General features: G+C 45.5%; 1 protein-coding gene across 1 annotated transcript in view; it reads left to right on the top strand.

Moving 5' to 3' along the window:
- The first annotated feature begins 3110 nt into the window (after nt 1-3110).
- METTL24 (methyltransferase like 24) overlaps nt 3111-15113 on the top strand; it is a 111644-nt gene continuing 99641 nt past the window's right edge. Inside the window, exon 1 of the mRNA XM_003255563.4 lies at nt 3111-3436. Coding sequence (XP_003255611.2) covers nt 3119-3436 — 318 coding nt within the window. The 5' untranslated portion in view covers nt 3111-3118. The remainder of the gene's footprint in view (nt 3437-15113) is intronic.

Raw genomic sequence — 15113 nt, 5'->3', positions numbered from 1 at the left:
AAAAAAGGACTAACATACTGGGTATGTCACATTGTGAGATATAAATAACCACTTGATGAAGGTGAGGATACTGTCGGCTCTGTTTTCTATCTGGACAGTCTATAATTTAAAATGGCCACATTAGCATCTATAGTTACAGCAGGTTTTCTCAACTTACACTCTCCTGACATTCTGGGCTGGACAAGTCTTTGTTGCAGAAGGCTATCTTTTGCATAGGAGGAGGCTTAGCCACATCCCTAGTCTAGTAGGTAGCCATTAGACGCCAGTAGCATCCTCCAGTGGTAACAACCAAAAACATCTTCAGACATTGCCAAATGTCCCCTGGGAGGCAAAACCAACCCTGGTTGAGAATCACTGCACTACAGCAGGTGTCCAAGTTGAGATGCATGTTGTTTAGGAGATTAGAAATGTTTTGTTTCACGCATTTTTCTGGCTAAAACCTCTCGGAGGATGTAATTTGTGATCTGATGAAAGCTGCTATTGTGGTTTACTGACCTGCTTGTTTAATTAACCAACCTATGACACAGTGGTTAATGATTATCTGCATTTTTGAGACACATCCAGAAAGGACTGAGACAAGTTCAACTCTATAAGAAAAGCAAAGGTCGTGAATGAAAGATTGCTTGTCAGCTACAACAGTGATCCATTAGATTTGCCTCTTCAGCCCACAGACTGACCCATTTTACTATTCATTATCATCCACCACACAGGAAAATACTGTGTGGAAATTAAAAATAGATTTCTTCCAGAAAATTGATTCTACATACATATAAACAGCTCCTTTTTATTAGTAATAAACACACAGACATAAACACAACTGCAAAAGATAAAAGGCTATTTAAATATTCCATGTAATTTGAATTATTTTCCATAATGAAAACATTTTATTAGAGAACCGTAGAAATGAGATAAAGGAAAATATGAGGTCATCCTGCTGATTCTCTTCAAGAACTACACTGTTTTGTACACAGCCCCATTGCATCCTCTACCCCCAGCGCAGAGTCTTATTAAATATCCCCATTTTAATAATACAGGATAGTGCTTATGCTTCCCCCCACCCCCAGAGAGAAACTCAACAGAGGAGCAGAGGGTACGCACTAGTGGCACCATGATCTTCAAAAAATGACTTCTCTAGTTAGCGGCACTGTGTTGACTGCATAGAAAATGAAACTTCCAGCAAAGTCTACATCAGACGTTACCAATCCAGGTTTATCAAGCACCCTACAAACTCTGTCTTAAAGAACCTTATACAACTTAACAGAGTTCGTTTCTTGATGCTTAATTGTTATTTTCTTGAAATTATTGGGTACTCTGAATTCCGGAGAATACTGTATAAATTATTTGTAAATTTCCTTATACTTTATCTTTGCCCACTTTGGAATCAATGCTTACCTTTTGTTTTTCATGACAACATCCAGGATTTTCTTTAATGGTAAATAACAAAATAATTAGTATTGAGACACTTCTGTGAGCCAGGTATTATTTGGGCATGAAACATATAATATTTTATGCAACATTTATAATCCTGCCATATATATAGATCTGTTTATTCATGGGAAAACGGAAACTCAGAGAGGTCCAGTACTTTGTTGAAAGTCTCACAGTGCTTGAACTGCAGGGTCCTGGTTCAAACACAGTTCAAGTAAATAGTCACAGGATGTGAGGCTGGCTCTCAGTTTGTGTAAGGAAAAACTCATACTTGTTTAAATTTGTTAAAATTTAAACATCTGCAATATCCCCTGGACTCATCTAAGAAAAAAGCAAAAGTCAATCCTAATGGAACGTTCAGGAGCCTGAGGATCTGATGTGGCCAGGGGGTGGACTAGACTGGGTGGAGATATTTTGTTAAATGTAGAGAAACAGCCCAAGTGCTTTGTTCACTAGCAGGGAATAAATTGGGTCTTTCTTAAGCCAAGAAGAGAAGAGGATTTTAGAGACGAGGGCTTCCTACGGAAAATACCCAACATTCGAAAAGGCAGGGGGGTAGGGCCCCATATTTGTTCTCTCTTGTCCATGCTGTAGGCTGTTACGGGGGAAGAGGATAGGTCCGCAGGCGCAGTCTCCCATGGAAGCATGGAAAATGCAAGAGTAAAGCAAGGAAAAAAAGAAAAGTGACCACAGCTTTAAAAAATCTAAACCCAAACTCAAACCTAAAACCCAAACCCACCCCAAATGGGTTGTGGGAAAGGATTCTACTAACAATTGAAAATGGAACATCCACCACTGGACTTCAGGCTGTGAGAGTTCAGTCTGATTAATTAAGGTCAAGGTGGTGATGGAAATACCAGCTGGGGAGCATTTTGCCGAAAGATAAATTTGTCCCTCTGTATTTCTGCGAGACAGCAGGGAGGTGTGTGTTTGGAGCTAAATTAATTTGATTTACATCATGCCATGGTAACTTCTGTTCTCTCTCCCCCCTCCCCACCAACCCGCTGTCAGATGTCTTAGCTGGCTTTTTCCCTCTCCTTCTTCACCCCCACACATTTCATAACACTGAAAGAAAGCACGAATTGGCTTCAGGCAGAATTTAGACATAGAATAACTCTAATATGATTATTCTGCATTGAGTGCTATTCTCTTCCTCCCCAATCCCTTTCTTTCTTGAGAGAGAGAGAGAGAAGTTGTAAACCCGGGCATAAGTGCTATTTATTTTTATATTGTGCTTAATGGTGCAAACTGCTTGACTGTTCTTTGTATGCTCACCTACCCTCCTCCTGTGTTTCTCCAACAACACTAATATCAGAAAATGAAGTTATGGCCCAGGATCCCGTTAGGAATGCGCTTTTTCTGGCCCTATATCTTTCAGCTCCATCAGGCTTTGGAGGCCGGGGCGGAGGGCACCTCTTGAGGGACCCTGCATAGCCGGGCCCTGGCCCCTCCGGAGGGGCGAAGAGGGCCCCCTGTGACCGCGCTCGGCCCACCACCCTTCCAGCGGCGGGGCGCGCTCGGCAGGGCAGGATAAGGTTACGCCGGGGCTTCCTCGGTCCGGAGGGAGGGAGGCGGGTCCGAGCCCGCGCCCTGGCCCGCTGGGGAGTTCCCACAGTTGGCTGCTCCGGCCTGCGGGGTTACATCCCTGCTGCCGGCCAGGCGCGGCCCGCGGGACCCCGAGCGTAGCGCCATGGCCCGGGAGAGGCCGCCCGGGAGGGGCTGCGGCGCCCTGCGCCGGTGTCTACTCGGGGCCGCGCTGTTGCTCGGCCTGCGGCTTTGCGCAGAGCTGCGGCGCGCCGGGCCTGGGTCCCCCGCCCGCAGCGCCCCGCCGGGCCCGGCCTGGCGGCCACCTGGGCCGCACCTGCCGCCCGCGCCGGGCCCGTCGCGCGGCGCCAGCAGGAGGCAGGTGACCTACGTGCGCAGCGGTCGCCGGGCGCCGCCGGGGGGCGGCGGGAGCGGGACGCCGGAGCCTGGCTGCTGTGCCCCGCGCGGGCGCCTCCGCCGGAAGGTCAGTTGCAAAGCGGTCGGTCTTGGGCCTGGGACCAGAATCCCCCTCCCGACCGCGCTACGGAGCCCGGCGCTCGGGTCCCGCAGGCCGCCCCGCTGGGACCTCCGGAGGCTTCCGCTTCTTCTTTTCCCCCTGTGCTCTCTTAGGCGGCTCCACTGGTGGCATCCTTCAGTGCCCAGATAGACTGAAGTGCGTCCAAGCGGAGTTCATTCACTATTCAGCCAGTACTTGTTGGGCGTCGCCGTGGCCGGGCGCCCTTCTAGGCTCCGCGCATCCCGCGAAGAAGGACGGAGCCCTGTTCTCACGAAGGGTACACTTTAGTAGGGGAGGGTTTGCGTGATAGGCAGGGGAAGGGAAAGGGAAAGGGAAAGGAAGGCGTTGCGGCTGCCATTGATGTGCTGTGCTGCTCCCAGCCTTCCTCTCAAGGCCTGGACAGAGCTGGGTGGGTATCGCCGTGAATGGCCTGTCCACGCCACTGCCTTCATCTCGCTGAAGATCCACCAGCTGGCCGAATTTCCCTGGAGACCCATTCCAGGCGTTGGCTGGGGGCTGGGAGGCTGGCGCCTGGTGAGAAGCCGAGCACCCAGCCCCACTTAATGAGAAATTAATTGGATCTTCGAGGACCCAAGTAATAACCTGGGTTTGTCTTATAACTACCTCATTAACTTCTTGGCTCACACCTCGTTGATTAGTCCAGTTTTAGCCTCTGATTGTTAAGGTTTTGGGCTCATCTCCTTTTTGGAGCTCGGTAATTTGCGTCGTACATGGAAATGAAAAGAACTACAGGTATGAGCTCTCATCCTTTTACCCATCAACTCCTGCTTCCAGCCTCAGCCACGTTCTCCAAAGCAACTACTTTCCGTTGCCCGGCTATTCCTCGTTTCTTTTAGACATCCACCCCAACCTCCACCCCGCTTCCCACCACCAGTCCTGGAGGGGAGGGAACAACTCTTCCTTTTCCTCGCTGCTGTCTTCGGCTGCCCAGTGGTGGCCTACTTTTCAGCACCACAACCCAGCACTGCTGCCAGGCTTCCCTTCCTCGCTTCCTTAGGGCCTCGCCCTCTGTCTTTCCACACCGCTGCTGTTCCTTGCCGGGCCATCGTGCTAACTTCCTGGATAAACTGAAATACCTATTTCTATCTCGCAGACCTCACCTCCTGTGTAAAGTCTTAATTAGCTCTTCCAGAAGAAAGCAGCCACTTCCTCTCCAAGTTCCTAACTCACTGTCGGTGATACCATGTTAAACATTCAGCACAGTTTTGCCAAGGGCTTACCAGGTAGGCATCTGGTGCTGGAGGCACAAAACGAGTTCAGATTCTTGTGGGGGGAGGCTTTTAGCACAGGCATCCGGTGATTTCCAATCCTGTGATTGAGGCCTTCGGCTCTGCCTGGGGAGTCAAGAAAGGCTGCTCAAGGCAGGGGACATATTTGACCTACAATATGATGTTTCTTTCTTTTCTTTTTCTTTTTTTTTTTTTTGAGCCGGAGTCTTTCTGTGTCACCCAGGCTGGATGGAGTAGTGGCCTGATCTTGGCTCACTGCAACCTCCGCCTCCCGGGTTCAAGCAATTCTTCTGGCTCAGCCTACCGAGTAGCTGGGATTACAGGCGTGCACCACCACGCTGGGCTAATTTTTGTATTTTTAATCGAGATGGGGTTTCACCATGTTGGCCAGGCTGGTATCGAACTCCTGACCTCAAGTGACCCACCCGCCTCGATCCCCCAAAGTGCTGGAATTACAGGCGTGAGCCACTGCGCCTGGCCAACAATGTGATATTTCTTAAGAGCGGGGCTTGTTTTATTCACCTCTGGATGTCCTCAAATGTCCCATCCTTGACACCCTCAACCCCTCCCTGCAGTTTTCCTTTTAGATTCACTCAGCATCTGTTGTTTCTGCTGTCACCTGTCAAATAATTACTCTTAACTCTTTGTCTGTATCTCAAACAACAGTACTGGTGGCTGGAGCCTGTCCTACAAAGGACAGGTTTGGAATGCATAGACTCAGTGGGGCGCTGGAGGGGAGGTTCACACCCATCCCTGCTAGGAGCTAGGAGGCTGCTACAGTGATTCAGGCTGGAGATGGGGGTGGCTTGCTGTGGTAGGTGTGGAGGTGGTGAGAAGTGGTTGGTTTCTCGATGTGTTTGGAAGGTGGATGAGGAGGAGCAGTTATTTCTCTCGTTTGTTTTGTTTGGGGGATAGAAGGAAAGCAGGAATTCAGTTTAAGATATCCTTCAGGCATGCATGTGAAAATGTCAAATAGGCAGCCGGACGTGTGAGTCCAGAGCTTGGAGGAAATGTCCAGGCTGAGGGTGGTGATTTTGAGAGTCATCCAAGTACAAGTGGCACTAAAACTGAGAGATTGTATGTGGTCATCTAGGAAGTGAGTGTGGCTAACAAAGAGAAGCAATCCGAGCCTGTGGCCTGGGGCTCAGTTTTATTACAATTAAATTAGGGAAAAAAGTAAAGGAAATGTTTAGCTTTGTACATGGCATGTTTAGCTCTCAATAATGGTAGCTTTGCTTTCTACAGTCTGCCCCAGCTTTTTAGCCTCAGCCAGTCTCCAAACGTCATTCACTGTAACCTACAAAGGTGGCTTATGTTGACTCCTCTACCTGCAAGGCCCCATCCCCCTTTCTTATGACTCCTGCCCTTTTCATCCTTGGACATTTCTCAGGTCAAGGTTCATAGCCCAGAAACCTTCCCATAGCAACCCTGCTTCATGCTGACCCCTCCCGCACTTGGAATGACAACAGAAAGAGTCTGATTTGTGCATTGCTTTGTACAAGTTGAGGCCTGATAATCCATTTCGGATGGAATGTTTTGTCTCCACAGTTGTTCTTGATGGGAAGGATTGCATTTCCCATAGTGACCCCTAGTAAATGTTTACTCCTGAGACCCCAGTATGTGAAAGTATAAGACTCTTACTATTTCAGCCTATTCAGTAACTGTAAATGTCTTTGGTTAAAAATTTTTAAGAAATAAATGGGCCTTTTGCTATTTCTAAAATATTAAGTTTTTAGCCTCCTAAGGTAAAAATTTTCTTAGATTTCCTTCTCAATAGCTATTATTTTAGGGATATACATCTAACCTCCCCAAATCCCTAGATAATGATAATCTTGAATTTGTTTTATTCTCCCATTATTTCACAGTTGAATTGAAATATTCCTTAAAACTATAGAAACATCAGTTATCTAATCCATCCTCCCACTTCTGGGAACAAAGCTCAATAACCCCATATCTCTCTAGGGACAAGTCTTGTTTCTTTTCAGCCTCACATCAAGACAGCAGTGTAACATAAGCTGAATGTACCATTAAGTAATTGAAATAAAATTAGGAAGCTATTTGTTAAACTCCTTGGATCACAGTGTATTTAGATTTTGTTTGTTGAGAATACTGATCAACAATATTCTTAGGTTCTTGGTTACTTTGCCCCAGGCACCTCCCAGATTGATAAAGGAGAGAAAGTTCCATTCTGTTTTGAGGAGAGCTTTCTGGGTAGATGAAAACCTGCATGAAATAATTGGGTTGCCAAATATTTCTTGTTACTCTGCTTCCATTCCAGGTGTTAGAGGCACCAAAATTCTGCCACTTTAATCACAGCTTATGCTCCTCTTAAAGAAAACGATCTGCTATAAAAAAGAGTAGTGAAGTGTAGTCCTCATATAATTCTCTCTTTCCTCGTCCCCTTCTTCACGGAGCCATGCAAGAACTAGCTCTAAATATTTTCAGATCTTTTGACATCAGGGGTTCTAATCTTCAAGCTTTGAGAAATAGAGCCAATGACAGATGATGGATAAATACTGCCCTTTTTCATTATGCCCACCCTGGAACCTATATATTCTTGTGTATTACAGATTCTTTAAGCATTCTGTCAGGACTCTTCATCTCCAAATTTTGCATACTATGCATGCATAAAAATACCACTGTGATTCTTTTATCTTCTCTCTGTTTTCTATCTGCATGTGTTTCTGTTTGGGTTTTTTTTCTTTCTTAAATGAAACAGACCTTTACTATGATTACAGGTAAAGTTCTTTTCGAAGGGATTTATAGAGGACTAGATATGGTCTCCATGATTTATGCTTTTTAATGCAGCTCTTGGGTGGATGTTTTATCTCTTACAGGTTGGCAATCCACCTAAAAGACAGATGCAACATACAGGGCCCATTTGCAAAGGAGAGACACTCAGTGGCCAAGCTTCCCAAAAAAATTTCATCTCTCTTATCGGATATATTTTACTTGACATTTAATATGTTGGATAGAAAAGTGACTTCTGAGTCACAGAGCTCCAGAACCCAGCAATGTGCTGGCTTGGTTTGTTAGTTACAGATCCTTTGGAACCATGTGTCAGGGGGAAAAAAAAAAAAGAACTGTTTCCTCTTCTCCTGAAAAACCATATGGCAAAATTTGGTTTTTCTTTCTCACTTCTTGTCATCCTCTTAGTTTTCTAATTCTGTGATTGTCATCAAGAAGAAGGAGGAAAAATGGTATGGGATGCCCCCTGATATATCCAACTGCCTTAAGAGTCCTTATTCTTTACAAAATACTTGAAGGTAGGTTTGAATTGCTCTTGAAACATGGCCCAGCAGTCGTTTCTAGCTCCTCAGGTTTTTGCCTGTGTACCTACACTTCTGTTCTTCAGGGAGCAACATTAATCAGTCCTCTCACACTGTCCTTAGGAGGCAAAGCATTTTCATTTTAAACAAAGTCATTGAGGGTAATTGAATAAGCTCCAGCAATATGTGGGTGTGAAATAGCAGTTGCTTAGTTGCACAAAGAAAAGCAGGTTTTTATTACAACTTTGATGTGTCGTGGATGAAGAATAGAGGCCTGCACTTTTTCCAAACCCCATAGTTCCTCAGAGAGCATTCTGTGGGCAAAGGAACTGCTAATGGAGGCTCGATTGTTTTTCAACCACTGGCGGTGGAGATTTTAGCTTTTTGTGTGTAATTTGTCCCAGTCCGTTTTCTCCAAGGAAAAGAATGGCTTGTCAGTTTTCTCAAATAGAATTGGATTTCCTTTTTAGTCTGTGAAGAGAATCAGGTCAAGTAGTTAAACCAAAGACTGTCAAGGGTAGGCATTTGAGTTTTTCCATCTGTGCTGTAATACTTTTGGAGTCCTTGTGTTTCTAAGGAGTTTGGCATGCTTTGTTCTGTGGTTCATAGAAAGTAACATGAGCCTGTTTCACTTACCATGGGACACACACTGAGGCAGGAATCTACCGGCATTGATAAGCTTCTTTTAAAAACACCACTTGGGTCCTCCAGATACCTCACATTAGCTCCATTAATGTCTTCTGTTCTGATTAAAAAAAAAAAAAAAAGATGGGAAAATTTGCTGTGCAGGAAACATTTTTATCCTGTTCAAATAAATGAATGAAAATTGAATTTTAAGAGCCTTATAATCTAGACCCATATGTAATATAAACCAATAGCAAGCTGGGTTGCCAGTTGACAGTTCAAGAGGTAAATTTGGCCCACAAATTTTATTTGAACCACACAGTGTTTTAAGTATTTGAATATAAGTATCTTTATATGGGGCATATAGTGAGTCTAGTGAGGTCCAGCTCACCATTCTCTCCATTTACCTCACCTGTCTGATCTCTGAAGGCATTTGAAGTTACAACTATAAGCCAGAGGTTGTTAAAATTAGCAATTATTTTCCTAAAAAGTGACAATCAAGGCTAAGGTTGCTAAGCTCAGTGACAGCATGCCACATGATTACTAGGTTCAGAAAAGCCAAAGGTCCTTTTAAATTGCTCCCGTTAAGGAAGATGAGTTACCTAAGGCTGGAGCTGGATATTGGGGAGGGTAAGATCATAGGGGAATAGACTTAGTTAATCTAACATTCTTTTGGTTATAAACAGGAACTGGGCTGTAGCCTAACTTAAACAAAAAAGGACGAAAAAAAGAATTAAAGAATAAACAACTATATGTGCCTATAATAATTAACAAATTTTTTTTAGAATTAAATTTATTGGGAAAACATGGGATTTCTCACTGAATTGGAGGAACAGTTAATGACTGCCATGTGGAAGAGAGAAGGAATAGGGCTGCAATGGAAATCCCAGCTTTCTGAATTCTTTGATCTTCTCCCTCAAGTGTTATTATAATACAGGTCACCTCACTGGACTCCAGGACTTGGTCTCTTTGATATTCACCCTGGATCAGCCGGGTCAGGCCACTTGACCTAAACAAAGGCCAAGGGCGCCTGTCCTATCCTGGAAGCCATTCTTAGAGAAAAGAGAAACTTTAAGTTACCCTAAGAAGTCAAGTCCTTGGCATGCCTTAAGTATTCAGTATAATTTTTATGCAGTTTTGCCCTTAGGTTTTTGTTTTTCTCATATTTTATTCTGTTATTTCAACCAACCCTTGGACTTGAGCACCTAGAAACAGAGTATAGGATAGTTTTGGTTTTACTAATCCTAGACCCTAACATCAATGTGTGTGTGTGAATATACATATGTCTATACCTATCTAGCTAGCTCTATCTTTCTTTAAACATTAACTATTTCTCTATCTACATGTAGTCTTAGAGGTAGCCTTATCTCCAAGTAGCATTGGCAATAAGTTGGCACCTTGGATATACTGCTGACATTTTTAATGTAGCGAATATATGCCTACAAGATCTATGTATATGTAATATTTTTTAAAGTAAAAAGTTATTTGTGAAGACATTTATTAATTTTTTACTTATTTGTTTATTTTTTTAGAGACAGGGTCTTACTCTGTTGCCCAGGCTGGAGTGAGTGGTGCGATCATGGCTCACTGCAGCCTCAACCTCCCAACTCAGGCCTCCCAAGTAACTGGTACTACAGCACTGTCACCCAGGCTGGAGTGCAGTGGTGCAATCTCAGCTCACTGCAACCTCTGCCTCCTGGGTTCAAGTGATTCTCCCGCCTCAGCCTCCCAAGCAGCTGGGATTACAGGCGCCTGCCACCATGCCCAGCTAATTTTTTGTATTTTTAGTAGAGATGGGGTTTCACTCTGTTGGCCAGGCTGGTCTCAAACTCCTGACCTCGTGATCTGCCTGCCTCAGCGTCTCAAAGTGCTGGGATTACAGGCGTGAGCCACTGCGCCTGGCTTAAATTTTTATTTTATTTTATTTTATTGAGACAGGGTCTCACTATGTTGCCTAGGCTGGCCTTGAACTCCTGGGCTCAAGTCATCCTCCCACCTTGGCCTCCCAAAGTTTTGGGATTACAGATGTGAGCCACCGCACCCAGCCCCCATTTCGAGGACTTTTAGTAGGGAACGTAAGTATCAGTATTTAGCCCATCATCCCAATTAGGGTTCTCAAACCAAACTTAGACTAAGTCTCATATTCTTTGATTTTTTTTTTCTGTCATGCATAGTTACCTCGCAGGAAAAAAAATCTGAAAATTTCTTCAGGGCATCTGAATATTCACAGCCCCCCTTGCAACTGGCTAGCCTGGGATTCTTTAATGCATGATTATTTCTGTATCAGTTAGGACTCTCTGGGTTGCAAGTGGCAGACCCAACTGAAACTAGTACAAACAGGGATTGATTGAAACCCTCCTGGAGAGAAAAAGAAGAGCTGCAGGGACCAGGAAGGCTCTGGAAGTTGATTATGACTAAAATGAGCACTGAAGACCTTAGTTATCCATATTAGGCACTGTGTCCGGAATTGGTGGGTACTTGGTCTCACTGACTTCAAGAATGAAGCTGCGGACCCTCGAGGTGAGTGTTACAGTTCTAAAGGCGGCGTGTCCGGAGTTTATTCCTTCTGATGTTCGGATGTGTTGGGAGTTTCTTCCTTCTGGTGGGTTCGTGGTCTCGCTGGCTCAGGAGTGAAGCTGCAGACCTTCGCAGTGAGTGTTACAGCTCTTGAGGCGGCACATCTGGAGTTGTTCTTTCCTCCCGGTGGGCTCGTGGTCTCGCTGGCTTCAGGAGTGAAGCTGCAGACCTTCGCGGTGAGTGTTACAGCTCATAAAAGCAGTGTGGACCCAAAGAGTGAGCAGTAGCAAGATTTATTGCAAAGAGCAAAAGAACAAAGCTTCCACAGTGTGGAAGGGGACCCGAGTGGGTTGCCCTTGCTGGCTAGGGCAGCCTGCTTTTATTCTCTTATCTGGCCCCACCCACGTCCTGCTGATTGGTAGAGCCGAGTGGTCTGTTTTGACAGGGCACTGATTGGTGTGTTTACCATCCCTGAGCTAGACATAAAAGTTCTCCAAGTCCCCATCAGATCAGTTAGATACAGAGTATCGACACAAAGGTTCTCCAAGGCCCCACCAGAGCAGCTAGATACAGAGTGTCGCTTGGTGCATCCACAAACCTCAAGCTAGACACAGGGTGCTGATTGGTGTGTTCACAAACCTTGAGCTAGACACAGAGTGCCGACTGGTGTATTTACAATCCTTGAGCTAGACATAAAGGTTCTCCAAGGCCCCACCACAGCAGCTAGATACAGTGTCAATTGGTGCATTCACAGACCCTGAGCTAGACACAGGGTGCTGATTGGTGTATTTACAATCCCTGAGCTAGACATAAAGGTTCTCCACATCTCCACCAGACTCAGGAGCCCAGCTGGCTTCACCCAGTGGATCCCGCACCGGGGCTGCGGGTGGAGGGGTGGAGCTGCCTGCCAGTCCGGCGCCGTGCGCTCGCACTCCTCAGCCCTTGGGTGGTCAATGGGACTGGGCGCCGTGGAGCAGGGGGTGGCGCTTGTCGGGGAGGCTCCCGCTGCACAGGAGCCCATGGAGGGGGTGGGAGGCTCAGGCATAGCGGGCTGCAGGTCCCAAGCCCTGCCCCGTGGGAAGGCAGCTAAGGCCCGGTGAGAAATCGAGCGCCGCGCCGGTGGGCTGGCACTGCTGGGGGACCCAGTACACCCTCCGCAGCCGCTGGCCTGGGTGCTAAGCCCCTCATTACGCGGGGCCGGCAGGGCCTGCCTGCTGCTCTGAGTGAGGGGCCCGCCAAGCCCACGCACACCCAGAACTCCAGCTGGCCCGCAAGCACCGCGCGCAGCCCCGGTTCCCGCTCGCGCCTCTCCCTCCACGCCTCCCTGCAAGCTGAGGGAGCCGGCTCCCGCCTTGGCCAGCCCAGAAAGGGCTGAAGGGCTCCTCAAGTGCCGCCAAAGTGTGAGCCCAGGCAGAGGAGGTGCCGAGAGCGAGTGAGGGCTGTGAGGACTGCCAGCATGCTGTCACCTCTCAGCACTACCACAGATATAGTGAGTATTTACTATTCTTTTTGGTCACACCTTTGAATATCTTTCCTGTGTGTGAGGAATTCTCTGTCTTTCTAAGAAACAAAACAAAAAATAATTGCCACTTGTCTTTGCACCCAAAGTGCATTCATGTGACCTAGGCTTCACCATTTAGACACAGCTGCATGAGAGTTTGGATTGTACCCTACAGATGCAAAGCAGGGGGGAAGAGGGCCACAGAGTAGCTCAGTGGCCGAGGTTCTGTCAGAGGCATCCAGAGCTCAGGGTGGTGTCCATGCCCAGCAGTGAAGCTATGTCATCTACACTGGCATGTCTGGAGGTGGTGTTCCTGCCCTTGAGATTCTGTAAGCTAATAAATCTTTAATCAATCCTTTTCTGCCTAACTAGCCAGAGTAGTTTCTATTGTTTACAACTAAGAACCTTGGCAGACCAATAAATTAGAGCTGGCAGTTTGGAAGGTTACAACTGTAACTTTTCCTTTTCAATTTTGCTTAGGTCTATTTAATACAGATTTTGGAACATGGTGATTGGGGCCAAGTGAACTATTTTACTTCAAATACTAAATTATACCAATCTGCTAACTTATTACTAAATCAACTCAATTTAATCAACACCAAGCCCTTTTTCATGGTACCATGTGCCTGAGGCATTGGGTGGGAGGGGCCCGTTTATGCTGTGGTCACAAACAACGCTCCAAACTCATGCTAGCAGAGGTTTATTTCTTGCTTGTGCCAGATATCTGTTGCGGGTGTGGGGCGCTGCTCTATGCAGTCACTGCATCTCTCTAGACCCCAGGCTAGCAGTGCAGCTGCCATCTGGAACACTGCTGGTCACCTTGGCAGAAGGGTGAATGTTCTGGAGGATCTTTGCATGGCATTATTAAAAGCTCTAGCCTGGAAGTTAACACACATTACCTCTGCTCACAATCCAATGGTCAGAGCCAGTTGCTCAGTCCCACCCAATTCTAGAGGGACCATCCTGCTGTGTGCCATAGTCAGAGAGTTGGAGATGGGTGGCAAGCAATGCCAACGGTCACCACAGTATAGTTACCCTTCAATCATCCGTGTCTAAATGGACATCGTCTAGGTCATGTTTCACATTCGCTGTTTTGGATGCCTCACTGAATCTGCACATTTGACAGTATTGAATACAGCACGGGAGCCTCTTTTCGGGGGACCAAGATCTAAAATGAAGCAGAGACCTGAATTTAGCAGAACAGTGAAATAAAACAAGACTCCATTTACATCTTACAAACAGTGCCGTGGTGCATCCTGGAGTTTGTTAAATGCAATGATTCTTGTTGACATTGTTTATGTTAGGTTCTTTGCACAGAGCAGGGGTGGGATGATGGTCTGCTGGTCTTTTTCTCTAGGGGGGTGGAATAAAGCAAATTATTTGAATAAATAAAGCCATGAGTGTAAATGAGCCAAAGGCCTATGATGAGATGAATCAAACTCCAAGTCAATCCATCTTCATGGCCATCACTTACTTATTTTTAGTTGGAGCTGGTTGAATGACTTCCAAACATGTTTTCAGAATCCGGCCCCAAATCAGAGGAAATATTCATGTTTTATAGCATTTGCTGTGGTGCACAGTGCGACAGCAAGTCATTTTAGTTTATTTTTCATGTACTTTGACTAGAGCACAATCACTTAAAAATCCTGATTAGCAAAATACATGCTCATTGAGCTCAGAGTAATTAGGCCATAGAAGTAGGCCTCTTCATTCAGCAGTTTCGGGAGTAGCGTATGGGAGAAGTCAGTGAAAGTAATACATGGGACCTAGGAGTCCTGTCTACATGGTTTTACAAATTTCATGAAAATACTTCAGTATGGTGCAGCTTCATCTATAAGATGGGCTCATATTTTCATACTTGCAGTCAGCAGTTTAAATTCTGCCCCCTTGCTTAGTGGATATGGACAAGTAGCATATCCTCTCTGAACTTGAGTTTCTTCTTTTGAAAAAAAGTTACTAATACTTAACTCACAGGGTTGTCGTGAAGATGAAACGAGAGCAGGTAGGTGAAAGCACCTTGCAGGTGTTCACATGGAAAGAGTTCAGTCAATGAATATGGTCTGTGTTCAGCCTTGTGCTTCCAGCTGGGGCACTGGCCTGTGAGTACCAAAAATGTATAGATGTGTGTGCTTGTGGTGGGTAAAGCCCAATATTCATTGCAATTTTAAATATTTATTTTATTATTCTTGAAATGTAATGCATATATAATATGCTCAGGGATCAGAGGAGTTGGAATTTTTCTTTTTAATCTGAAATAAAAGCTAGCCATAACTAGTACATTTTTGTTAGTGTTTGTATTATAAATGTATTCCCCATGTAACTCATTTATTATGAAATTGTTAAGGCTTATTGTTCACATTAGTTTGTGATTTTTTTTCCTTTCAAAACTAATTACAAATATCTTTTACAACATGCTGTTCAATGATTTTTGTCCATAGTAGGATTGACAGTATAAATGGGATTCCAGGCTTTTGAAATACCAT

Source organism: Nomascus leucogenys, chromosome 3 (genome assembly GCF_006542625.1).
Source record: "Nomascus leucogenys isolate Asia chromosome 3, Asia_NLE_v1, whole genome shotgun sequence".
Classification (NCBI taxonomy): Eukaryota; Metazoa; Chordata; class Mammalia; order Primates; family Hylobatidae; genus Nomascus; species Nomascus leucogenys.
This window is presented reverse-complemented; position numbering and strand designations above follow the sequence as displayed.